Raw genomic sequence first — 25982 nt, 5'->3', positions numbered from 1 at the left:
ACCGATAACTCCGTGCTGGCCCAGAAGTGTGAGGCGTGCACGGAGCAGCTCCTCTGAGCCAGGGCTGTGCTGCGGGTTTGATCCGCTTGGATTAGCTCGTCACAGCAGCTCCCAACCTGCCTGCCTTCTAGCTCTGTCCTGTCTCTCTGGTCCTGGTGACTTTGTTTGACATCCGCATGTTCTTGTACCCATCGGTCCCCCTTCATGACCTTCCCTGAGCAGGATGCTGGAGAGGGAGGTGCCTGAGTGGTTGGTCTCAAAACAAAACTCAGCAGAGTCTCTCCTTGATCTTTCCCTCCCGTGTTCCAGTGAATATGTCCTGCCTCTGCATTACCAGGTACAGGACTCTCTTAGGAGGAAAGCTTGGGGCCGGAGATCCAGGGGACCTACTAACTGCTGGCTCTGACAGAGACCCAGAAGGGGCAAGTGGTGGGGCCTCTGGCCTCTGAGGTCCCTGTGACCCTGGCCATGTGTGTTGGGGGAAGGGCGTTTTGCAGTGGAAAGAAATGAGTGCTTGCTGGCTTGGCACGCCCTGCAGCCTCTGACTCTGCAGGTCCAGCCGGGGCGCCAGGCCGTTTTCTCGCTGCCCACTTACGCTCTGACCTCCGTGTGGGCCCTCCTTCCCGGCGGCTGCTCGGATCATGCCCGGTAACAGCGTTCCCTTTTCCGCAGAGCTATGAGCCAGATGAGCTAACCAAAGAGATGGCCCACCTGGAAGGACTGATGAAGGACCTGAACGCCATCACGACAGCGTGACGGCCTTCACCGGGATGCGACTCCAGACCTGAGTCCAGAAGTCTTGGAGCTTAACCTTGAAAGCAAGGAGTTGTACAGAGCACGGGAGGACAGCACTTGAGAACACGGAGTGAGCGGCCAGCCGGCAGCACCCCGCGTGGGGCCGGCTCCGGGCCTGGCCACCGGCCTTCTCCTGGTCAGCCTGGAAGACGCCCGAGTCGAGGCAGCTTCCCTTTGCCTGCTGACACCCCGCAGGACTGGGCGCCATGGGCCAAAATTTTGTGTCCAGGGAAGAGGCAAGACGTGTGACCTGCGTTTCACTTTGTGGTCAGGCCGTGTCTTCGTGCTGCGACGGCATCGCCTTTATGGAGTGTAGACGTTGGCATTTATGTACAATTTTATTTGCGTCCTATTTTATTTTACCTTCGAAAGAAAAACATCAGAAACCAAGGAAGTCCGTGGTGTTTCCACAAGTGGTTGACATCGACTGCTTGTCTGAATCATGTATGGAAAGTCACTGACAGTGTGGGTTGTTCCAGGGGTTCGCTTGTTTTTTGTTTTTGTTTTTATTTTTTGATTCTGAGTCATCACATCCTCTACCAGCTGTTAATCCATCACTTTGAGGGGGGAGGAAATGTTGCGTTGCTGTTTGTAAGCTTTTTTATTATTTTTTATTATAATTATTAAAGGCCTGACTTTCTCCTCTCATCACTGTGAGATTACGGATCTATCTGAGTGAAATGTAACGTTGGGAGACGCACTGTTGCTTTCTGTGCAGTTTCAGTATTGGGGTGGGGGGGCGGGGGGGATGGGCCGCTGAGGCCTGTGAACGTTTCAGTCACTGTGCTTTCTTCCCGAAGCCTGCAGAGAGCAGAAGCATCTTCTTCATTGTCCTGGCATGTCCATCTCCGTTGTCCCTAAGTTGCAACTGCGGTTTCATTTGGATCTAGTTAAAAATTCTTCTGTGCAATAGGTGGGTCTGCGGAGGTAGTTGCCCTGGTGTCCTGGCCCTATCCTGGTGAGAAGGCGCAGGCTGAGGGCCGGGCGCTGTACTGCAGGGCGGGGCAGGAGCCCCGGCGTGTCCTAGGGAATTGGAGACGAGGGTAGGGATGCTCGCCTGCCGGTACCGCGTGCCCCCTTTGGGGAAGGCGGGGGTTCAGTAGGGAGCTTTGTGCCCACGTGGGACTCCCGGGTTCTCTGGTCGCTGTCCTTAGCCAGTCCAGCCCTCACTTCCACGTCTCAGAGCCCCCTGGGAAAGGCGTTAGCAAGAGTGAAGCCGGCAGGCGCTGCAGCACCCGGAGGCCCCCGCTTCTCTGTGAACATTGCCCTGGCAGCAGCGGGGAGGGGGCCACCGGCTCCGCTAAGCCCCGGTCCCAGCAGGGCGGCGGGAGGTTTCCGAGGGGTGCCGAGAGGCCGGCCACACGAGAGACCTCTGCCTTTGCGGGAAGTTCTTGTGTGCTTTTTCTTAGAAAGGTAAGGAGCTGAGGGGGTTTTTTAAATATTAAGAATATATTATGAAAAAATACAGGACTGACCCTGAGGCATCTCCCTTGCTCCCCAGCAGATGGCCAGGAGGGAGTGTGGAAGGCATGGTAGCTGGCGGGTCAGGCTGGGGTCGTAGCCACGAGGATGTCAGCTGCCGAGACCGCAGCGGGCCCGCTGGCCCTGGGCCCGAGCGCCACCCGGCCCCGCGGGCGCCCCCTTGCCTTTGCACATTGGTTTTTCCCCCTGCTTAGGTTTATCTCACGTTTGCTTTTCTAGAAGATGAACACTTGGTATTTCCTACCTGGGGGCAACAAAAAGTGCGGTGCTGGCGCTCTGGCTGCCCTGCCCGCTGGCCTGGGAGGACAGTGCAGGCAGGATTCTGGAGCCCCGCGCACGCACGTGGTCCTGAAGAGAGCCCTCTGGACACCAGGAGGGCTAGACTCCCCAGAAACCGTCTAACCTTCTGCCCAAAGAAACATGCTGGGTATGCGGAGCACCCCTCCCGTGAGCCCTGACGCTCCTGTTGCCTCAGGGCTTGGTACCTGGAAACTGCCGCAGAGCCGGGCGGGGCGGGGGGCTATTTTTAGATAAATAACTGTTCAAAGTTGGGGGATTTTTTAAAATTAAGAAAAAGGAAAGCTATTCTGTATTGCACCTTTTCACAATTTAATACATTTTCTTACATTTTCCTGTGATTTTTGGAATTAAATCATTGTGTGTCTTGTAATGTCCTAGTTGAGCTGCTGGCCAGCAGCTCCCTGCAGGAGGATTTGGAGCAAGTGTGTCTGCCTCCTTGCCGCCTGCTGGGGGGCCTGGGGGGCTGCTGGGGACGCGTCTCTGTACACACTCGTTTGGCCTTTTCTGTAGTTGATGCTGTAAAACTCTATGGCTTTTTGAAAAACAGTTTCATGTTTTTATTTGGTATTGGAAATCCAATACACTTTTTAAATTCAGTCAAACTCTGGTCTGGTCAAAGTGTTATTTTCCTTTTTCCTTAGGAAAACAGAACTTCGAGGTCCCGCTTCCCAGCCTCAAATGGACCTCACCGCTGCCCTCACAGCCGTAAAGGCAGGAGTCCTAAGGGACACCCGGGAGGCGTGGCAGGTGAGCCTGCCGGTCAGCTGGGTGTTCACCAGCCCCAAAGGTGACTCTTGTCCCTGTCCCCACCCCTTTGCTGCCCTGCAGGGACTGAGCAGCCTAAGGGATCAGGCGTGACACCTGTCAGAGAGCCAGGTGACCCCGGCAGAGGAGTGCAGCCATTCCTGAATGGTGCGCAGCCAAGCCCCAGCATCCAGGCCTGCCCGCCTCCGGGCCTGCCAGCCGCTGCCCCGCCTTTCCCGGGCCGCCCCACCTCCTGGCTGTGTTCGCTTCGCCTTAGCTCAGGCTGCTGTTAACAGTTTGAGGGGCTTCAACAGCACACATTTGCTCACAGTTCTGGCAGCCGGGAAGTCCAAGACGAAGGGACGGGCATACTTGGTGTCTGGTGAGGACCCGCTTCCTGGCTCACCGGCGCCCTCTCCTCGCTGCCCACGTGGGAGGGGTGAGTTCTGTGGGGCCTCTTGTGTCAGGGCGCTGACCCCCTCCTGGGCCCCGCGCTCACGACCTGCCCCCCGCCGAGAAGCCCGCACCTCCAGACGCCCTCCCCCCGGGGGCTGGGGTTTCAGCACGTGATCCGGGGAGGCACGTCAGCCAGCGGCGGTATGAGAGCCTGGGCTCCGCCAGCAGTGAGCACGGCAGCCGCAGGCCTGCCCTCCACGGATCTAGAACAGAGCGAGGCTGGGTAAGGAGCCCAGGACCCGCCCTAACTGCCCCCCTGGCCCGGGGCTTCAGCTGGGCTGAGTGTGCGTTCCGAAACCCAAACCAGTCATTCCCGTTAGCCGCGCCCCGCTGGCCTCAAGGTGCAGCGGGAGCTCCCAGCGCCAGAGCCCGTGCCAGCCTGCACGGCCCCCAGGTTCAGACGCCGTGACCTTGTGCGCCCAGGGTCTAGCCGCAGGACGCTCCCGGGAAGACGCTCTCAGCCTTTGCTCGTGGAACACCCCCTCCACTGCGGCCCCTGTTCCAACAGCCCGCGGACCCACCAGTGCTGGCCCCTCTGCGCCCCTAGGTGGCGCTCTTGGCACATTTCACAGTGATTTACCTGTTTTGAGGCTTTTTCCACTTCACTGTGGACTCGGTGGGGACATAATTTCTCTCTTCTCTGAAGGCCTAATGCCAGGGGCGGATTCTGACAAGAGCAGATGCTTGTCTCCTGGATGGATGGACAGACAGGCTCGAGGACACATGGCCTGGACTGTGTGGGAAGGCTTCCTGCGCGCACACACCCCGCCTCCACTCCCCTCCCTTAGAGGAACCCTAATAGGTCCAGGACCTTCCCCCTCCAGCGGTCATGGCCTTTTGGTGTCCTGGGGTGAACGTGAAAGCTAACAAAGACCTGACTGCCTGGCACAGTCGTAAGGAATGAGACTGATACCACAGTGACATGCTGGGAACTCAGGCAAGGATGTCCTCCAACTGGTTCTAAGACAAATACTATGAACAAAGCTCTACATGAGGAAATGCCCTCCGCCCTCTGCCCTCTGTCCCCAATCCATCAGCCCCTCATGATCTTAGCCACCTTCCCTCCAGGAGTGTGTTGTCATCAAGAGAGACTGGAGAACAGGGCTGAACCAGCCGTCAAATTGATGGGGAGGGGGCGTGGGCAGGGGGTGGAAAGGCAGGGCGCCAAGAGGGGCCAGCCCTGCCCCAGACAAAGGGCCTCAGACAGGAGCTGCCTGACTCTTCCCCTTGGGTCTCTGGCTACCAAAGACAGGGTTCACCAGGGAGCCGTGGCAGAGGTGGGAGAGAGTAGTTGAAGGAAATAACACTCTATGTTCTTCATAATCTTTTAAAAGTATGTAACATTGAATAACGCTATTTAAAACTATCCTTACCCTCTACTCAGAGTGGGTGCTGTTCCCCTCAAGATGCTCTTTTATTCAACTAGAGTTTGATGGGTTTGGGAAGTAAAAACACAGGCCTAAAGCTGAACCCAGAAGGAATGAGAGGGAGCACTTGCTGTGTTAGACGAAGAAGAATTTGGAATTTCCTGAACTAGCTGGGGTGGGTGCAGAGGCAGCAGGGGTATCCACAAGATGAAGAGAGAAGGAGGGCCCAGGCGGGAGGGTGCCCCCGGGGGGAATGGCTGCCCTTGAGGTCCCCCAAAGGATGTTTTAAAACGTGAAGATCTGACCGATAATTTAATGCTGTTTGCCCTTTGCACTTCCGTGACGTAAGCCCCCCAGCTCCCCAAATCTTGTATAACGTCTGCCGTGGGCACAAGGCCTCGCACAAGTTACTGGCTGCCCCTCCAACAGAGAAAGGGGCAACCAGGGCCATTGTGACGATGGACAGACCACAAGTCTGGGATGGTGAGTGAGGGTCACCACAAATGGGACTGGTTCACCCAAAGCAGGAGCTCAGAGCCAGAAGTAACCAAAAGAACCTGGGAGTTCACAGAAATCCAGGGCCCAGGGAGGGCACAAGGCCTCTCCCAGGTCAGGGAATGAGAATTCCGATCGGCTTTACCCAGGTTTTAAGAGGCAGGCTGACCTCAGCTGGTGCCCGGGTTGCAATCATTTTATGTTCCCACGCCCTGCATCTCGGTGTCCCAGGGCAAAGCCCCATCCCCCATCACCGGTGTGCACACAGGTGCCTGCCCCTCGTTAGTGGCTCTACCTTTTGTGGACCTGGTCTCCCAAAGAAGAAGTCTGGGAATCGTCCTAGACTCTCCCTCAGCACAGCAGAGCGTGGCTCTGCACACCCTGTAGCTCTCTCCCAGATGTCCCCCAGCCTGGCTTCTCTGTGTCACCTACTGGGCAAACTCCTCATCGACCCATCCCCCACCTCAGCCTCACTGGCTCTCTAGCCTCCACACAACTATTTGATTTTTCTTTTTTTTTCCTACTCAGGGTTTGGGCGTCAATTTATTTTATATCAGGTAACTGTGCTTTCGGATTTCTGTTAGAATTCAATATCATTAATAGAAAAAAGATCTTTGGGCTAGAATGTGAAGTCCATGCTTACAGGCGTCATGTTTGATTTTTCTAACTCGAATCTGGCCTCTCTTCCCTGCTCAACATCATGCAATAGCTCCCCCGTCACCAGCCATGCAGAATAGGACCCAGTGTGGCCCTGTCTGCCTCTTGGCTTTTATGTGCCACTTAATCTGCCCTTTGACCCAAGTTTGGCCCTAGCAATACAAAGCAGTTTGCACTTACAGATAAGCCATGATGTCTGACCTCTGTATTACTTCCTCTGCCTCAGATTGTCTCCCTCGCCTCTACCCTCACTACTGGCTTCGTCTGCCTCATCCGTTCCTATTTATCTCTAAACACCCGGCCTGATCGTTCAGTCCCCTGGTGGTTCCTGCTCCTGTTCTGTCTCTTCCAATACACTTGGAGCTCCTCAAGGAAAACAATCATGCCTGTGTTTGTATTCTCCATCCCAGTGCCTCGCACGCTGGAGGCGTTCATGCAATGAACTTGCCTGCTGAGGGAGATGGACTGGCCGTCACCGCAGCTCAGTGAGGGGCACTTTGACACCACCCTAGTTCTGCCTGAAAGCATATACTCGGAAAGGTTTTGCAGCGGAGGTCAGGCTGAGCTGAGTCCAGGAGTTAATGAGACCATCTCTCTGGAGGGAGGAGGAGGCAGGCGCAGAGCGGGGAAGCTACCCCGCTTCATGTGGCCACCAGACACCTGAGAACAGACCTCAGCCATCCCGCATGGCGCTGAGGCGGGGCTTCGCGGGCTGTGCTGGACCTCCTGTCCCTGGATTAAGCGCCAGGACCCCAGGACATGGAGGATGCATAGAGCTGGTGCCATGCTCCCCCGACCCTGGAACACTGCAAGGGTCATGCTGGGCCCACTCGAGCTGGGTCTGGTTGTCCAGGTACCACCCGGGGGCGCCAGTCCCTGGGGTGAAGAATAAGGTGCGTTTTTTCCATAAACTCAAAAGCCAGGTCTTACAGACGATGCTGGGCAGCTCTCTGAATGGATAGGATCTAGTCTCGAAGGCAAAATGATGGGTCAGGCTCCCACAGAGTCACCTAGGAAATGGCGGGAGAACCAGCTGATGAACATTCTGGACCAACACACAGAAGGGAAGCTGGCTGGAACTAAAGCCAGGGAGGTCTCGGTGAGGGTGGGTAGGTGTTATGAGAGAAGGAATGTCATGGGCCAGAAAAGGGTCTTCCTCACCCAAGAAGCTGGGGCTCATTCACGGTTTCACAAGCGTTCCCCAGGGCGCTGAGGGCGAACAGGGGCAGGGCCGTCCCGTGGAGGTGTTCATGTCTGGAGGAGGGTGCAGACACGTAGCCGAAACCACCGCCAGCGGGAGGAGCGCTGGGACCGGGCCGGGGGACCTGGCAAAGCCCAGGAGGAGCTCCCCGCCCCGACTGAAGGTCTGCAGCCACAGCGTGGGTAAGTCTGGGAACGACAGGGAGTTCACCAGAGGAGGGAAACCGGGTTCCTTCCAGCACTGCTTGCACTAGACCCAGAGAGCAGGGGAGATTCAGATTCTGGCTAAATTTCAGCCAATCTATGTTTATATTATTTGCTCAAAAGAAAGGCATTTCACTAACAGAGGACCAGAAACCTGAACCCAAGTGGCAAACGAGAAGGGAAGCCGGGACCTCTGGGGGTGGGGAGCCTCGCGGCAGGAACCTGGAAGCCGGGGGAGGAGCCCTGGGAGCTGGGAGGGGAGCGGGTGAGAGTGTGGCCCAGGAGCCGGCAACCTGCCAGGAAAGGAACCCCAGGGCGGCCTGTCTGGCGTCGCTGTGCTTAACACACAGTCAGAACTTCTCATCTCCTTTGGGAATTTGTTGAGGGTTTTTGTGTCTGTATTCATGCGGGATATTGGTCTGTAGGTTTCTTCCTTTGTACTTTTTCTCCGGCTTCGGCATCAGGGTAACACTGGCTTCGTAGAGCAAGGGACGTGCTCCCTCCTCTTGCACTTACTGGAAGAGTTGCCGAAGCGCTGGTGTTGCTGGCTCCCCCCGCGCTTGGTGGGGTTCCCCAGTGAGGCCATCTGGCCCTGGGCCTTCCTTTGTGGGAGGTTTTAGTCCTAACTGAGTCTCTGCTTATTGTAGGTTCATTCATATTCTCTATTTTTTCTTGATTCAGTTTTGGTAGTTTGTGTGTTTTGAAGAAGGTGCCCATTTAATCTAGGTTATCTGATTCATAGCGTCCCCTCTGCTCTGTCTCATTTCTTAAATGGTGGTAGTAACAGCCCCTCTTGTCCTTGCCTTCCTGTTACAGCTGTGAGTCTTTCTCCTTCTCCGTCTCTCTTCTTTGTGTTTTGGCAGTCTAGCTTTTTTTTCTTTCTTTTGGTGCAGGTAGCAAGTTTTTTTCTGATAGAGGATTAACAGTCAATTTGATGCCCCACAAATGAGGTAGCATTGCAACATCTGCATAGGAAAACGTTCCCCGGAACCCTCATTCAGATACTTGTTACTGGCTGCCAGATCAAAGAAAATGTAATTTCAGGTTTGTTCACAGAAATAAAAAAGTGCGTTACTTGGAAAGTTTCAAAATGGCAATTCTATCTCAGAGTCATAATTAGCAGGGGAAAAACTGTTCTCCCAGCCGAGAGTTTTGACAGCACTGTAATACTGAGTCCATCCACTTTATACAAAAACAGGTGATTTTGCCAAGAAAGTAGCATGTTTCTATTACATCATTTTTGGAAATGGGCTCAATTGCCTTATTATCTACAACAGGCAGAATTGTCAGATTGTCAAATTTTATCAATTTTGTTCATCTTTTCAAAGAACCAACTTTTGATTTTGCTGATTTTTTGCATTGTCTTTTCTCTATTTCATTTATTTCTGCTCTAATCTTTGTGATTTCTTTCCTGCTGTTTGCTCTGTTTAGTCTGCTTTTGTTTTCCTAGTTTCTTAAGGTGAATGTTTAGATTATCGATTTAAGGTCTTTTTGTGATTCCCTTACGGCTATAAATTTCTAAGGGCTGCGTTTGCTGCACCCCATACATTTTGGTATATGTGATTTTGTTTCTTTTCATCTCAATTTACTTTCTAATATTTTTTGGTGCTTTCTCCTTTCACCCACTTATTCTGCAGAAGTGTGTCTCCGTGTATGTGTGAATTGTCCAAATTTCCCTCTGTTACTGATTTCTAATTCCATTCTCTGGTGGTCAGAGAACACACGTCGTATGATTTCAATCCCTTCAAATGTACTGAGATTAACACACAGTCTCTCCGGGAGAGTGTTTCCTGTGAACTTGAGACGAATGTGGACTTGGCTGTTGTTAGATATAGGGTTCCAGATGCCTGTGCGATCTGGTTGCTTTACGTTGTCGCTCCCATTTTCTACATCCCTGCTGACCCTCCGTCCAGCTCATCCAGACACGACTGAAATGGGGCGTGAGGTCTATGGCTGGCACTGCTGGACTGCCCCCTTCTCTCCTCTATTGTTTCAGGTTTGCTGCATGAATCCTGGGCTTCTGCTGTTAGGTGTGTATATGTTTATAACTTAATTCTCCTTGAATTAACAGAGTGCCCCTTTTACCATTTTAACATAGCCTTGTCTTCAGCAACGGTTCTGTCTCCTTGTTTACTTCGTCTGATCCTTGCGTAGCCACTCCAGCTCGTTCAGCTAATGTCTATATGTCTTCGCACAGTCTTTCAGCCTATTTGTGTCTCTTGTTGAGGGTACATAGTTGGATTTTATATATATGATATATAAGACATATAAGATGTTAAATAATACAATATTAACATATTAATGACTAATATTACTATATCTATACTTATATATTCATATGTTAAAACCATAATGTAATTTTGAAAGAGATCTATATCTCAAAATTATATAGTTTTTTCATCCCTTCTGCCAATTTCTGCCTCTTAATTTGAGTATTTAATCTATTTACATTTTATGTTAATTACTGATAAAGCAGGATTTATATCTAGCATTGTGTTATTTGTTTTCTTTAAGTCTTTTTTTTTTTTTGCCCTTCTGTTAGTTACTGCCTTCTTTTGTGTTAAGAAAATATTTTTAGTGTACCATTTTAATTCACTTGTCAAAAGGAATGGATTATAAAAGAAAAATTTGATAAGGTGAACATTATCAAAGTTAAAAATATTTACTCTGAAAGACATGGTTAAGAAAACAAAAAGGTAAGCTATAAACTGGAAGAAAATATTTGCAAAACATACATCTTATAAAGGACTTGTAGCTTGAATGTATTGTTTATAATTCAGTAATAAGAAACATGCGGCCCAGTGAAAACAAACGGGTGAAGATCTGAACAGGCACTTTACCAAAGAGCTCACGTAGACAGCAAACAAGCACGGGGACAGATGCTCAGCCTCTTCAGCCGTCATGGGGATGGAGACTAAAACCAGGCGTTAACGTAACGCACCCTCCTGAATGGTAAAGAGTAGAGCGGCAAGATCAAGTGTTGCAAGGATCTGCAGTGGCCGGAACACTCAGGCAGTTGCTGGTGGGAATACAAAGCCATGTTCCAGCTTTGGAATATAAGCTGGTGATTTCTTATAAAGTAAACATATACTCACCAAATGACCCAACACTACCGCTCAGGGAACATGAAAATCCACGTCCACATGAAGACTTGAACGTGCGTGTCTGTAGGAGCGTTATTCCTAACAGCCCGACGGCGCAGCTGTGGCTGAGGGAATTAATGAATCCCGGCAGACCTGTGCCAGGGACGGCTGCTCTGCCACACACACGACAGCGTGGACAGCTCTTAAAGGCTTTGGACTGAATAAAAGAAATCAGACACCAGAGAGAACATACGTTGTGATTTATATGAAATTCCAGACAAGATAAACTTTAGTGACAGAAAGCAAATTGCCAGGAGTCAGGAGTAGGGGACCGCCTGCAGAGGGGCGGGAGAGGATTTGGAGGAGTGGTGGAAACCTTCATTATCTCCATCGCCGAGGCGGTTATAGGACTGAGTAAATTTGTCAAAACCCATTGAACCAACTGTACACTGAAAATGTGAATTTTGTTATAGATAAATTATGCCTCGATAAAGAAAACAGATACAATTAGCAATAGCAACAAAAATGGAAGGTACTAGGAATAAATCTAACAAAGCACACACACCTTCGGAAGGAAGCCTGTAAAACTACGCGGAAGATGTGGCAGAGACAGCTGATGCCCAGCAGACGTTCCATGTGTTCCCGCACAAGGAGCAGCCTCCATTGCAGTTAGGTTGTGGCAAGTGGCAGCTGGGCATGCGAGAAAGTGGGGACAGAAGCAGCTCGGAATAGGTCGTCTCCTCTAGTTCCCGCTCGTCCTTGCATGTGACCTTGGAGACCACAGGCTCAAGTTGGTGTCAGGAAGGAGAGTGGCTGCCTGGCCTGCAGGGGACTTCCCCAGAGCTGGAACAAACCTGGATTGTGTTAAATTGTTTATAATTCAATAATTATAGTGTTAAACTATTGAAATTTGGGGCCTTTTCTGTTGGGGCTCCGCTAGTGCTAATTGCCCTAATAGAAAAGAAGCATTAAAGAAGACCCACAGGAGGGGAGAGTTATACCCCATTCACCCAGAGGAATACAAACTTTAATAGTAATGTTGGTGTAATTTCAAATCAGAAGTCCATTGATTCCTTCATGCATTTTAACAAACTGAGTACACAAATCTATGGCAGAACAAAGAGACGAGAAGGGCCAAGACATCCCTTAAGAAGAAGGAGGTGGGAGGACTTGCTCTGCTAAGACCTACACACTTTATGAAGCCACAGTAACCAGGACAGTTTGGACGAGGATGAACAGGCTCACGGTACTGAGGAGAGCACTCTGACACAGACCCAGAGGTGAAAGATGAGTGGCATTGTAAACGAGTAGGAAGAGCTGGTTGAATGGGGCAAAAATGAAACTGAACTATGTCCTGACATCACATCCAGCGTCAAGGTCAGGCAGGTTAAGGACTTAAATGTGGAAAGCAACACTTCGCAGGTTTAGAAATTAATATAGAAGAATATCTGTGTAACATCAGAGTAAGATGCTTCTTAAACCAGCAAAAAAGGCACTAAGGAAGTACTAGACTTTAAAAAAAATATATTGCTAATCTTGATCTCATTAAAATGTAAAACTTCTGCTCATCAAAGAACACCAAAAAAGAGAGAAAGGGAAGGAAGGAAGGAAGAAAAGAAAATATAAGCCATGGACTGGGAGAAGATATTTACAACACATAATGAACAAAGGATTCATTTTCCAAACAGATGTGTATGAATCAACAAAAATAGGAAATTGGGCAGAATACATGAAAAAATATTGCTCGGAAGAGGAAACACAAATGGCAAATGAATATACAAAAAAGTCAACCTTACTAGTAATTATGGATTTGCACATTAAAACACAATTAGATATCACTAGAGTGGGAAAAATGAAAAAGTCTGATGATCGTAATCATTGGCAAGAAGGTGGAGTGAGAGTAACTCTCATACCCTGCGGGTGGGAGTGTAAGTTGTTCGAACTGGTTAAAACAGCTTGGCACTATTTTGTAAAGTGAAGATTAACTCACCCTATGACTCAGTTACTCCACTCCGAGATACAGAGCCTAGAGATGCTGTGTGACACATCTTTACCAGGAGCCACAAACAAGGACGTTTGTAGCAATAGCGTGTGTAGCAGTGAGAAATGGAAATGACTGAAATAGCTGTCTCCGGAGGAACTCGTATGCCAGTGGTGGCGTACCCAGCTACCAGACTGCTACACAGAAGTGAAGGAGAGGTAACCATGCATCAACAGGGTCTCCAAATTACAATAGTGTATGAAAAAAAAAAGCAAGTTACTGAAGAACATACAACAGGCTGCCACTTACGTAAAGTTCAAAATTTTACAGAAACGTTCAGTGGTGTATGAAAGTGGAAGGGGTATGGCCCACCCCTGGTGCAGGCAATGAAAAGGTGCATTATTTGTAAAGAAATTTAAAACAATAATAAAATGGACTAACTCCATCTGCTGCTGCTCATAAGCGGGCATCAGTGATTCTGAACAGCGTTGTTGACAAATTCCCCCTGACCCTGCAAAGACGACGACTTTCCATCCCTACCCTTCTGTCTAGGTACACAAGGGAACACATGGTTTAGAGACGTTTTATTTCTGTAGTAAAAAGTACATTGAAAAGTAAGGGGATGATAAAATTAAAGTTCAGCTGAGTGGTTTATCTTGGAGCTCGAGAGAGGGATATGGTTGGGGACCAGCACAGATGCCTTCGAAGAAATTCCTTATGTTCTCTTTTTCATACTGAGTGATTGGTGCATGGCTGTTTATTGCACTTTTTAATATCTTAGGTATTTATCATGTTTATTTATATCTTCTGTATGTATGAAATTTTCCACCCTCAAGAGAAACCTGAAGATGCAAAGTCAGCAAGGGGAGGGGAGGGTTGGAGAGGACTTGCTCTGTCATGCACTGGGAGCTGCAAACTCAAGAAAGAAGAAAGGACCACAGCGAGCCCGGAAAGGATGAGGAACCGCGTGGGGGCGGCAGCAGCAGACACCCAGGCTGTGGCTCAGGAGGTGCTGGGGCCTGACCTGTGGGGGGGGGGGGATCTGGGGAAGCTGTGGGCGTGGGTGAGGTTTCCCGGAAGCACGTGTGGTGTGGGAAGCGGGGAGCCTGGAAGCCCCGGGAGAAAGAGGGGCCCTTCAAGCTGAGGCTGAACAGAAAGGTGAAGCAGCTGGAGAAGCACGGGTCCTGCGAGCTGGGGGAGCCGGAGGGCAACGGCCCCAGCCTGGGACGCTGCCCTGGGTGTCACAGCCAGGCGAGGAGGACCTTGTCTAGAGCCGTTCGGTGCAGAAGCAGCAGGAGCCAGATTGCCGTGGGGGGAGATGTGATTCAGAGGAAGGGGAATGAGGGCGGGGCGTCCAGATAACTCTCAAGAAGTTTGGCTGAGATGAGGAGCAGCAGCTGGGAAGAGACAGGGAGTCAAGGGAAGGCTTTATTACACTTTTTAAATGTTCTTTTAAAGATCTCAATCTGGTTGAGCCCCACAATGGCAGAGGGGTGGCCTCCGGCCTCCCCCCGGTGCTGGCAGCTGTCCCCCAGAGCCAAAGCAGGGGGTTCAGTGGCTTTTCTATGAAGGGGGCGGCTGCCTGCCGCGGCGGGGAGGAGTAAGAACTTTATCACTGGTGATGGTGAAAGATAGGAAAAAGTAAACTGCATTTAGTCACTTTTATACTGGTTTTTAAATTCTCTACAGGCAGTGCATCCTCTCCTGCCGGCATGGACAGACTGCTCCTGCCACCCAGCCTCCGGTACATACCACCAGTGGGAGGGACAGGGTTTGAGTCTCCAGACCCGGGTGTGCAGCCCGGCTCCTTCACAGTCTAGCTGCCGGGTCTGGGAACCCTGACCCTCAGTTCCCTTTGGCTCCCTGTAACTGAGGCTTATTCCTACCCCCTTAGGGCTGCTGTGAGAATGGAGTAACAGGAAAGCACCGAGTGCCTGGCACACAGTAGGTGCTTACTAAGTCAGGGGACAGAGAAGATAGTGACTAGTGTTGTCCAGCTCCCAGCAGGTGGACCCAGCGTGGGGTGGGTGGGGGTGTGTGTCCCTGGGCTATGGGTACCCGCATATCCACTCCAGATCTACCCCTTGTGGTTCGCCTGGGCCCGAAGCTGAGCCCTCCCACCCCACATCTGCTGTCTGCAGAGGCCTCCCCAAAGCCCAGAGGCCAGGCCTGTATCCTGCCCTGCCCTGCCCACGTCCCCGAGGACACGCTGCCGCCTGGGCCGCAGGGGGCAGTTGTCATGGGGACGCAGGGCCTGCCAAGCTGCCTTCTTAGCAACGGGACTCCCAGGCCTGTTACCATGGAAACAGCATTGAATCAGCTATCAGCGATGGGGACCGGGTTCCCTGGCCTTTTCTGAGGACTCTCCCCTCCTCCAGCAGGCAACACGGCATTCCTCGCGCCGCGCTGGGAGCCCCGGGGACTTCGCTCTTCCAGCAGTGGATCACTGCCTCTCGCCTACACAGTGAGATCCAGCTCCCAGGGCCCGCAGGGGCCCTCTGCGGCCAGGGGGCCATCTGAGGGCTTTTCAGGGGGTCTGGGGGTCAGCTGTCCCAACCCCCCCAGATGGGGGGTGGCTGCCACACCTCCTGCTGGGCTTCTCAGGTTCCCCAGCCTCCTTAGGAGACCAGTGACGGTGTTCCCTCCGTGGCCGCTCTGAAAAGCAACCTTCTGTCCTGGCCACGACACCCTCCCCCCAGCCTGGTCACCTTTTGTCCCCCATCCACCCTCCGGCTTCTGAGGGCCCATCTGATCAGGCTAAGATGGCATCTGCCTCTTCGCTATCCATCTGGGGTCATGTGCACACTGACTACCCTCCTCCTGCACGGAGCACCGAGGAGGCCCAGGACTCTGCAGCCCCGCAGCTGGCGTGGGAAGGGTGGAGCCAGGGCCTCGCACCCGCACCAGCAGGCACAGGACACGCGCTCTCACCCTTCTCTGTGACTCTCACCAGCCCATAAACAGCGCACAGGCTTCTCCTAGCCAGACAGCGCACCCCTGCACACCTCTGGCCCCCTGCTCCCGGGGGCACAGGCTTGTGCCCACGAGTGCCCATGGGCTCTCGAGACCATGTCCCACTGCCCCCCCAGCCTGGCTCCGGAGCCTCCAGAATGCCCCACTGCCTTCACTCCACCCCCCCACCCCAATCTCCGGCCCCTAGAAGAAGGCAGCATCTGCTGGCATTTTTTTTATTTAAATAAAATATACAACACGGCGCATTTACCGTTTTCCATTTTAAAAGTGGAAGATTTGAAAATTGCTTGTGGGGGATCGGGGATGGGAGGGCCCTCTGACCTGGTTTCCCCAGTCTCCATGGGGTCTCTGGGCTGAGTCAGAGCTTTTACAAAATGAGTGTGTGTAAAGAGGGTGGTGAGGACAAGCCCTGATGGCAAGGGAGGGTCCTCACTGCTCATGGCCCTGCACCCTCCACCCCACTCATCCCCTGCCACCTCCAGGACTAGACTGAGTTTGGATCAAGTCCTGCTGCCTTCCTTGAGGGGCAGAGGTGGGGGCAGAACTCAAGTTGAGGGTATTGCTACTTCCAGCTCTGAGAGCTCCCTGGACCCAAGGGGGCTCCTCCTGCCCAGTGGAGCCCAAAGCAGGGTAGCTCCCAGTCGCTCCCTAAGCTCCCAGGATCCTTTGCCCTCTTCTCCCCTGGATTATTGCCTCATACCCCCTGTGGCCCATCCGTGGAGGAATTTTGTCCACATCCCAGGCCAAAACCTGACCTTGCCAACATTCTGGCTTAGAGTGTGGAGGAGGGTTCTGGATGGACAAGGCTGTTCCAGCCCTCTTCATTATTCAAGTCTGGGCAGCCCAAACTCCTCCCACCCTTTAAGCAGTGAGCAGACCACTGACCTTGGCTCTGGCAGGTATCTGAGCTGCTTTCACAATGGCCCCCATGCTGGACGCTTCTGGCTCCTAGTTGCCACTCCCCTTAGCCTGTCATCTAAGGCATTCCCTCTGACCACCCTGCCTCCACACCTCCACACCCACCTCAGTCATGTCCCCACCGTGCGCTCCATCTGATCCCTTGCTCCCTCCTTCCTTGCCTCCCTTCCTCCCTCCCTCCTTCCCTCCCACTCTTCCCATACCTGGAGGCCTGGCTCAAGCCCACCACTGGCCACACACCTTCCTTAGGCCCTTAGAAAGGTCCGGCCACCTCCTGTGTCCTGAGCTCAGAAGTCCTGGAGCCTGCAGCCAAAGCTCCCTGCGCTCTCACCACAGCTCCCTGGGGCAGCGCTGGGCACACGGGGAGGGGGCAGAAGAAACATGATGTGCTGAGCACCTACTATGGGATGTGCCAGGCGCTGGGCTGGGCATTTCACATGGGCTGCTTTTCTCACCTGGTCGTCATAGGTCCTTGTGAAGTGGGACCACAGTGACTCCCATTTTACAAATGAGGTAACAGACTCAGAAAGCTAACTTTGCCCGAGGTCACACAGCAAAGTGGCAGGTCTGGGATTCAAACCCAGGTCTGATTGCCTCCAAAATCTGGTCTCTTCCCTCTGCACCATGCGTGGGGACTGCTGAACTCAGCCCCTCTCAACAGTTTTCTAACGAAAGGGATATCAGCTTTGGCCTCAGGCAGGCATGGATTATACTCTCAGATCAGTCCCAGCTCTGCCACGTGCAGATGTGCAATTCTGGAAGTTACCGAAACTCGGTTTCCTCATCTGTGAAATGGGAAGAATCAAAGTAACTACACCTTCCTGGTCTTTGTAAAACTGAAGAACGTTAATGGTTGTAAAGTCTAAACCAGTGCTTGGCACAGAGCGGACTCAATGAACAGAAGCTCCCCTCACCCCTCTGCACAGACGGGAAAACTGCGGGCCCAGAGGTGACGGGGTGTGCTTGAGGCCCTACGGGAAAGGAGGCACGCTGGAGTCTTCTGCTTCCACGTGGGAGGTCGGGCAGGGACTGGACTTGGACCAGAGATGGGGAGAGAGGGGGGCCTGCCGAGAGGTCCTGGGGCCTCTTCCCTGAGGGCTGGAGAGAGTAAGTGCCCCAGGCCCCGTGCTGCCCAGCCTGCGGGCCAAGGCGGGCTGCTGCGTGTAAGGTGACCTGGGTGTCCCAGCAACACGGGGTTAAACTCGGCTGCACACACATGTGCACACACGTGGTGGCTATCTACATGGCTCTACACAGCGCTACATAGCGATACATATACACATCTTACATACATATACATATATTCATATACATAGCTTGCTAAGTTTGCAGTAGAAAAAATGCAAGACGCTCAAGGTCCTGGCCCCCGTTTGTCCCAAGGGCTTGGGCAACTGAGTCTCCGCAGGAACAAACCCAAGGGCAGCCCTTCCTGGAGGAATGAGATGACCCCCAGCAGAGCAGGGCTCCAAGTTCACAGCTAAGGGCCTGGTGGTGGCTATTGCCCTAAAATGAATACAATGACAGATCTGCTTTAGGAACCCCAAACATGGGTCACCCCCACCCCTGCCAAGCCCCGGAGATCCCACCCGCCTTCCTCTGGCTTTTGCATTTGGGCCCTGCCTGCTCCCCTCCCCCCCTCCCCCCTAGTGCTGAGTATTAAAATAGTCTATAAAAGCAAGTGACCAAAAATCTATAGCTCTAAGAATACCTGGTTATTTTCTGCTGTCTTTTGTTTTTCTGGGGTGGATTTTTTTTAATGATAAATATTATTGTTATTGGTATATCTCCTAATCACAGTTAAACCTGAAGGAGGAAAAGGGAGAAAAAAAGACGAGAAGAGGGAGGGGGAGGGGCCGCAGCTCATAGATTGGACGGCAGTTTGGAGCGCACCGGCTCAGACCTGGCCCCAGGTTCCCTCTGGGGAGCAGCAGTCAGAGGGGGCCCCCCAGAAGAGGTGGCTCTTGCCCCAAAGAAGGAAAGAGGGGGTGGCAAAGAACCTGAGGATGTCTTCCGAGGCAGAGTGACGTGCTGGCCGGGGACGGCACCATAGGGCCTCCCGGGAGGACCGAGGCCCCCGCTGCCCCCGCCGCCGCCCCCGGCTCTGGGGAAGAGCGGGAAGGCAGCCACGGACTCCCCAGAGGAGTGCGGGGAGGCTCGGCGGAGAGTCTGGGCCCCGTCCTGGGGCAGGGCCGGCTGCGAGGCTGAGATGAGCTTGAGGTCCTGCGTGAGGCGGCCTGGGGTGAGGGGTGGCGTGCCCCGGCGCTGGGGGACCTGGGGCGGCGGGGGGCTAGAGGCGGGCGGCAGGAGCAAGGAACCGTGCGAGCCGGAGGCCCGGGGTGGGGCACTCGGGAAAGTTCTGGGGGGGCCTGGGCTGTGGCCGGGGGGGCTGGGACCTCCTCGGTGGGTAAAGGCTATAGGAGAAGCGCCCCCGGAGGCCCCGGCCACGAAGGACGGCCGCTCCGGCTGCCGCGGGGATGTCTCTGGCGTACTGGGTGGGCCGGCGGCCGGCCCCGGGGACAGCTCCCCGGGAGGCTGGCCCAGCTGCCCGGGACTGGACGACGGGGACCTGGCCGAGGGCGGCGGCGGCAGGAAGTGCTCCAGGAGCGCCAGGCCCCCCCGGGCGCCCGGCAGAGGCGGCGGCGGCTGGCCGGCCTGCGGGGAGCGCGCGCCCGGCTGCAGCGGGGTGAGCAGCGGGGAGTCGGACGAGGACAGGGAGCCGCCCAGCGCCTTGTGGAAGTGGCCGAAGCCGGCGGCGGCGGGGGCGGCCGCGGCGGCGGACGGGGTGGGCGCCGGGGAGCAGCCGCCGACCCCGGCGGGCGGCGGGGAAGAGCTGGACGAGGGCAGGAGGGGGCTGAGTCCGGCGGGCGCGGAGAACCCGGCCAGCTGCTGGATGTGGAAGGAGGAGGAGGACGGCGTGTCCGTCTGCGACGGGCTGCTGGCGGGCGAGGCGGAGCCCAGCGCCGACGGGATCAGGGACTGCAGCCGCTTCAGGTGCCGAGGGGTCTGGCCGGCCCCGAGGCTGCCGAGCCCGGGCCCGGGCGGGGGCCGGAAGATGGCGGCGGGCAGGCGCGGGTGGTGGGTGAGCGCGATGGCCACGGAAGTGGTGGCGGCGGCGGCCTGCAGCGGCGCCTGGATCAGCGGCGTCCAGATGACCGGCGTGGGGGCCGGCGTGGCGGAGGCGGCCGCCTGCACGCGGTGCGCGCAGTGCGCCATCTCCCGGTCATGCTGCACGATCTGCTGGATGATCTCGTTCTCCTGGTAGTTGAAGACGCCCGAGTTGAGGTCGTGCTGGACTTTGTGGAGGAGGATGGAGTTCTTCTTGCCTGGGCCACCGAACAAGAGCAGGCGCTCAGGCCGGGGTGGGAGGCGGGGGGCAGGTGTGCACCTGCCCGGCTGGGAACGCCACCTCCCGCCGCCCTCCCGCCCGGCCCTCACCGATGCGGTCCAGGCGGTCCAGCGCCACCGTCTCGAAGGCCCGCCGCATCATGGGGTACTCCTCGAGCACCTCGTTGAAGTTGTCCACGCTCAGCGAGTAGAGGCGGCAGTACGTGTCAGCCCTCACACTGGCTGTGCGCCGACCCCGCGTCAGCAGGCAGATCTCTGCCGGGACAGCAGGGTTCAGCGGGACTCCCGGCAGGCTTCAAAGGGCCGCGGACCCACCCTGACCTGGCCCCGCCCCCCGCTCTCTGGTGCGGAAGCTTAGCAGGTTCACAAAGCCCCCACCCTCGAGCTGTGGCCACACTGGATGCCAGCCCATCTTTTCCATCTCTGGGACCCCACCCCTGTCCTGGACTCACAGACACCCACCTCCAGGCAGTGGCCACGAAGGGTCTGCGATGTCATTCTTAGTGTCTCTCCAAGGCATTCCCCTGTCCCCCCAGGACCCCTTGGCCGCCTCACCTCCAAAATAGGAGCCGTCGGCCAGCTTGGTCTCCTTGTTGCCCTTGGTGAGCACGCTGACCACGCCGTGCTGGATGAAGTACATCTTCTTGCCGATGGTGCCCTCGCGGATGATGTAGTCCCCCGGCTGGAAGACCTCAAAGCGCAGCTTGGTCAGCATGGATGTCACAAAGTTGGGGTCCGCGTTGGCAAACAGTGGCATGGAGGCCACCAGCTTTCGACAGTTAAAGTTGATGATCTCCTGCTCGCCAGACACAGTGGATTGAGAAAGGGAGGAAGAGGTGAGGTGGGCCGTCTAGCCGGCCGGAAGGCCTGGCCCCAGTCCTGGCCCGCGCGCAGGGCTCACCTCCCGCAGCGGCTCGCTCAGCTCGCCCAGGATGCTCTCCTCGTCAAACATCTTGCCCTGGTAGCGGTGCTCGTAGTAGTCATGGATGCGCTGCCGCGTGTCGGGCGGGAGCTTGTGGAAGGACATGTACTGCTCCACCTGCTTGTACTGAGGCCCGGGAGAGGACAGGGCGTCACCTCCTGGCCGGCCAGCCCCGCTGTTCCAGCTGCACCAGCCCATCTCGGCTGCTGGTGACCAGAGGCTGCCCGGACCCTGAGGGCCTTCTTGGCCGACCTTGGCCCCAGGAGATTGAGGTCCTCAGTGTGGGTGTGTCCCTGACTCCCAGCTGCTTGGGGTGGAGGAGGGGCACCATCAGTGTCCAATCCTCACAGTGTTCTTTACTAAGAAGACTGCCCGGTGACAATAGGGACTGTCCAACACCCAGTTACAGGAGGCCAACTGACCAGGAGGTCGATCTAGTTTCCTCTAAATGTCAGTCTCCTCTGTGTGACAGTGCCGACTAAGGAGGCCTTAACCACCAGCTCTGGAAGGAGCTGTTGCCCGTCAGCTATAACAGACTGGCCCAGGCAGGGAATGGGCTGCAGCGGGCTAGAGGGATTGGAGGCTGCAGCCAGGGTGCCTGCCCCATCGTGTGGGGCACGTATCCAAGCGTGGTCCCGGCTGAGACTGAGTCTTTTATTGAAGAGCAACTCCAGCCCAGGGGAGGCACTGGGCAGAGCAGGGACCTTAAACAGAGATTTGGGGACAAGGGGTTTGGCGACAAGAGATTTGTGAACCTAAGTGCCCAGGACTCAGCCAGCTTTGAAATGCTTCTGCCCACCCTGGGGGTGACGGATGGGTGCTGCTCCCGCCGCCCCTGGATTGTGGGTGGAGAGTGGGGCTCCCCAGGAGCACGGACAGGAAGCATGACCAGGCAAGAAGAGATTTTTCCCCGCACTGGGGTGTAAAGGAGGTCCCTGTACCCCAGGGACAATCAGAAATAGGGGAATCTATTCCCATATACTAGTGCTCCAAAGCAGGGACACAGTGCTGCAGAGAGGTGACAACAGATAACTGAGGACTGGGAGGTGAAGCTCCCCAACATTCTTCCAGCTGCCGTGAGCTGGGCTGGGGGCCAGCTGGGATGCAGGGAGGGAGATGCTGGCGGGGGCGGGCAGTGATGACAGACATCGAGGACGGCTCCTGGTTTCGGGGCTGGGCACCTGCACTGCTGCATCCACTAACGAGACAGGCAAGGGTGTAGGTTTGGAGTGGAGAGGGCGAGAAACTGTTCTCATTTTGGACATGATGAGGTTGAGGTCCAGGGAGGCATCAAATAATCTGGGGCTGGGGAAAGAGGTGGAGGCTAATGATACTATTTGGATCCCACTGCACTGACATGATACAGAGCACAGGGTAAGGGCGGGGAGGGAAAACAGGGGAGAGAGAGGAGCAGAGAGCTGGGCCCATACTACCAGGGCCCAGTAGGGGATGACTGAGAAGATGAGCCAGCCAAAGAGGAGAACTGAGGGTGTGCGGTCCTGGAAACCAAATGTGAAGCCAGGAAGGGACTAATAACTGTCTGGTGTCGAGCAAGATGAGGACCCCAGAGGACCCACTGGCTTTGGCAACACGGAAGGCAGAGGTGATTTCAGACTCAGTGGGCTGAGAGAAGAAAGTGGATTCAGCAGCCATAAATAATGTGGGTTTTTTGGTTGGTTGGTTGGTTGGTTTTAGGCATTTGTCCATGAAAAGGAGACAAACAGCAGAAAAGACAGCATTTGAAGCCCCATGATGGTGGAGGGACAGATGTTTTTAAGAAGGGAGAGATGGAGCAAGTTTCAGTGCTGATGGGAAGGCCCAGTGCAGGGGCAGCTGGAGGGGATGGCGGGCACAGGGCGGGGCAGGAGGGAGAGGGGCCCTCAGTCAGGAGAGACAGGCTCCCAATTACAGCAGGAGAAAAGGAGGGTACAGATAAAAAGACCTTTAGAGGTTTAAGGTAGGGGAGTCGAAGTAGTTCTCATCTAGGAGGGGTCCCCCCTCCTCTGTCGCCCACATGGGGAGCCCCAATCACAGGGAGTGGCCACTTGGGGCCCCAGAAGCTGGCAGCCTGTGCTCCCTGTGGGAAGGACCGAGAGACAGGTTCTCCTGAGAGAGCCCAGGGTGGACCGCGGCGCTCCGCCCTACCTTTTCCTGGTACTGGCGCCGGGAGGAGTCCAGGGACTGGATGAGGGCGGTGGCGTGGCCGATGAACATGGCATAGCAGGTGGCGCCCACGATCATGCTGAGCATGGTGAGCCAGACATCCGACATGCCCACCGGCGCCTGCCGGCCGTACCCGATGCACAGCATGTGGCTCATGGCCTTGAAGAGGGCGTAGGAGTACTGCTTTCCCCACGAGTTGTTCTGCGGACAGGCGCGCAGGGGGATAGATTGGGGGAGCGGTGGGGTGGGCGTGGGTCCGTGAGAGGGCAGGCCCGCTTCAAAGGCACCTAGAAGAGTCCCCGCCACCTCCCACCCCTCAGCCTGACTTTGCCAGTGGCCGAGCTCAGGGCCCCCAGCCTTGCTGGTGACTGAAAGCCTTGGGCAAGGGGCAGTGAGGACACATGGTGACCAAGCGAATCCCCTCTCTGGCAAGAGGGGACAGGGGTCAGACTGGAAGCCCCAGCAAAGGGATGGGCGCCAGCCCCGCTCTGACGTCGCAGTCCCCGGGCTGCCAGGGGCCCGCCTTGCAGCCAGGGCTCCGGGCTGGGCCGCCCTGCTGTCCTGCGCTTGCCGAAGCCACTCCATGCCCCCACCAAGCTGCTGCCAGCGGAAGCCCATTTCCCCACTGACCTCAATTATAAAACCAGATATGCTTCCCCTGGGGGGACAAGCTCTGGCAGCCTGAGCCAAAAATGCTGTCCTCGTTTTGGGTGAGCGAAGGTAGAGCACCAGGAGCTAAGTCAAGGCGCCTCCGGGGTGAACCCAGCCTGCGTCCCTCCGTCCAGGCTGGGCGGCCAGGCCCCCTCCCCCACCCCGCAGGCAGCGGGCTGGAGCGCGCACAATGCCGGGGCGGGAGGAGGGCGGGAGGCAGCCACGCTCCTGGCTATTTTTGTCTCCAAAGCCAAAGTCTCAAGGAAGGCTCAGTGTGGGAACACTGGGCTCAGAAAGGCCAGCTCCTGAATTTAGTGCATGTGTGGGCCTGTCACCCTCATACAGAGGAAACTGTCCCAAATGAGGGGGCCACCAGATGAACCCCAGCACTGGCCACCTCCCCCGTGCTCTCTGCTCACAAGGAGGATGCCTTAGCCATGACGTGGAAACCCACCCCAATGCATGACCCCCAGAACCCCTGCCCAGAGCCCCAAGCAGTTCTGAGGTTACCATACTGTTCCCAGCACCTGGAGGAAGGAACAGGAGCTGCCATGTTCAAGGTCACTCAGACCATCCTGGACAGAGCTGAGTTAGTCTAGAGGCTCTTAGTCGAGACCAGGATGGGAGGTCTTGGGGGGCTGATCTTCAGGGGTGAAGGGGGCCTGGGCTCTCAGCTGCAGGGCAGGGGTGGCCCCCAGCTGCCTCCAGCCAGGGCTTCCAGTGGCCATACTGCTGAGTCTCTGGGGAAGGGGAAATTCAATCCATATGGCCGATTCATTTACACTTAGCTCATCAAAAGGCTGTTTTGTAAAGGCCTGTTTGATGCTGAAAGATGCCTCAGGGGTCTCTCACCTCTTTTCAAAGCTGCTTTTTCCTTCCCTGGGGCCCTGAGGATTTGCCCAGAGACCAGACCAAATTCACTGAGAGTGATAGTGAGGAGGCAGGGGTTCCCAGACCCAGAGAAAGGCTCACAGGTCCTGGGGTCTCCTCCATCCCACCTGGAGCCCACCCTGTTCATGGGAGTCTGGGGGACCTGCCCCAGGACTCCTCTCACTCACCCGCAGGGTTGGAAAAGGAGGGGGAGAGGGGTTCGGGCTCAGGACCCCACCTGTGACCAGGATGTGTGTGTCTGTGGGGCTGGGGGATGGAGATGGAGAGGGGGAGGGGCGGGGATGGGGGAGAGCCCAGCTCGGAGCAGAAAGGGGCAGCCGTGTGTGGTCTGGGGGTCCATGTGTGCTGCCAGCAGTGCCCCTCACCCCCTCATCGATTTCTCTTCTCTAGAGCTTGGCTTTTAAGGGCGGGTCTGCCTCCGAGGAGCAGAGGTAGGAGGGCAGGAGCCACCAGCCGGGCTTTGCCACAGCTGATAGACCTGGTCTGAGTCTCCCTGGGTGAACCCAGGGCCCCGTGTGGAGGCTACCAAGCGCAGCAGAGGCCATAAGGCAGCAGAGGGAGCAGCACGCAGCCAGGATCCGTGGTGGGCCTGCGACAGGCAGAGCCCTGTGCCCAGGGCCGCGGGGCTGGCGCTGCGGGTTCTACGTGCTGGGACTCAGGACCTCCAGGTTGGGGACCTGCTCTGCCCATCTGTGCCTCATCCACCCCCCTCCCCCTCCTTCCCACTCACCACCATGTTGTTGATGGACACCCAGCAGTCGTCGGGGAAGTCCTGCAGCATGGGCACCAGGAACTGCAGGCAGCCGTCCCAGTGGCACAGCAGGAGCATCATGCCGATGAGGTTCACGATGCGCACCACTGCGCTGGCCAGGTCATAGGTCATGTGGAAGATCTGTGGGCAGAGGCGCAGATACGGGCCCAGTCAGCGGGCGTGGGGGTGGGGGCGCCTGGCCAGCTCCAGGCCAGACCCTGCAGCACACAATGGGTGGCCCACCCAGCTCGGTGCAGGTCCAGGCTGTGTTGAGGGTGGGGAGGCATCAGTCCAGGCCCTGGGAGGAGGAGACTGCAGGCTGGAGGGCCCAGAGGGACGCCTCCTGGGATCCGTGTGGTCCCGGCAGGACATGGGGAGGAAGACACACAGGGCCACACACAGCCCCAAAGCGGCAGAGAAGCTGCTTGCTCAGCTCACCTAGGCCGTGAGGACAGTATGAAGAAGAGCCAGCCAGCCGTGACTTCTCAGGGATCACGGTCTGTAGTCACATCAGGGACATGGAGTTTCCATAAATCTGTCCCTAGACTCCCAGGACCCCAGGGGAAGTGGGCGCTGCCTAAGGCAGACAAGGATTTACTGAGGG

The 25982-nt window shown here is 55.5% G+C and overlaps 2 protein-coding genes and 1 long non-coding RNA gene across 11 annotated transcripts in view; 2 read left to right on the top strand and 1 right to left on the bottom strand.

Moving 5' to 3' along the window:
- NEO1 (neogenin 1) overlaps positions 1-1443 on the top strand; it is a 159191-nt gene extending 157748 nt beyond the window's left edge. For all 9 annotated transcript variants that reach the window (XM_074354200.1, XM_074354199.1, XM_074354202.1 and 6 more), the window contains one exon: positions 673-1443. In XM_074354200.1, the coding sequence (XP_074210301.1) occupies positions 673-756 (84 nt within the window). In that variant the 3' untranslated portion in view covers positions 757-1443. The remainder of the gene's footprint in view (positions 1-672) is intronic.
- A 9049-nt stretch (positions 1444-10492) lies between these two features.
- Positions 10493-15945, top strand: LOC141575237 (uncharacterized). Its single transcript, XR_012502675.1, has 3 exons — positions 10493-13773; positions 14454-14508; positions 15143-15945. It is a non-coding gene; the product is annotated as an uncharacterized LOC141575237 (long non-coding RNA).
- A 27-nt stretch (positions 15946-15972) lies between these two features.
- Positions 15973-25982, bottom strand: part of HCN4 (hyperpolarization activated cyclic nucleotide gated potassium channel 4) — a 41896-nt gene continuing 31886 nt past the window's right edge. Inside the window, exons 3-8 of the mRNA XM_074354063.1 lie at positions 25358-25519; positions 23068-23286; positions 20902-21048; positions 20556-20796; positions 20091-20255; positions 15973-19978 (exon numbers count right to left, since the gene is read on the bottom strand). Of these exons, the coding sequence (XP_074210164.1) occupies positions 18516-19978; positions 20091-20255; positions 20556-20796; positions 20902-21048; positions 23068-23286; positions 25358-25519 (2397 nt within the window). The 3' untranslated portion in view covers positions 15973-18515. The remainder of the gene's footprint in view (positions 19979-20090; positions 20256-20555; positions 20797-20901; positions 21049-23067; positions 23287-25357; positions 25520-25982) is intronic.

The sequence above is a fragment of the Camelus bactrianus genome, chromosome 27 (genome assembly GCF_048773025.1).
Source record: "Camelus bactrianus isolate YW-2024 breed Bactrian camel chromosome 27, ASM4877302v1, whole genome shotgun sequence".
Classification (NCBI taxonomy): Eukaryota; Metazoa; Chordata; class Mammalia; order Artiodactyla; family Camelidae; genus Camelus; species Camelus bactrianus.
Note: the sequence above shows the minus strand (reverse complement) of the source record. Positions and strands in the feature narration are given on the sequence as shown.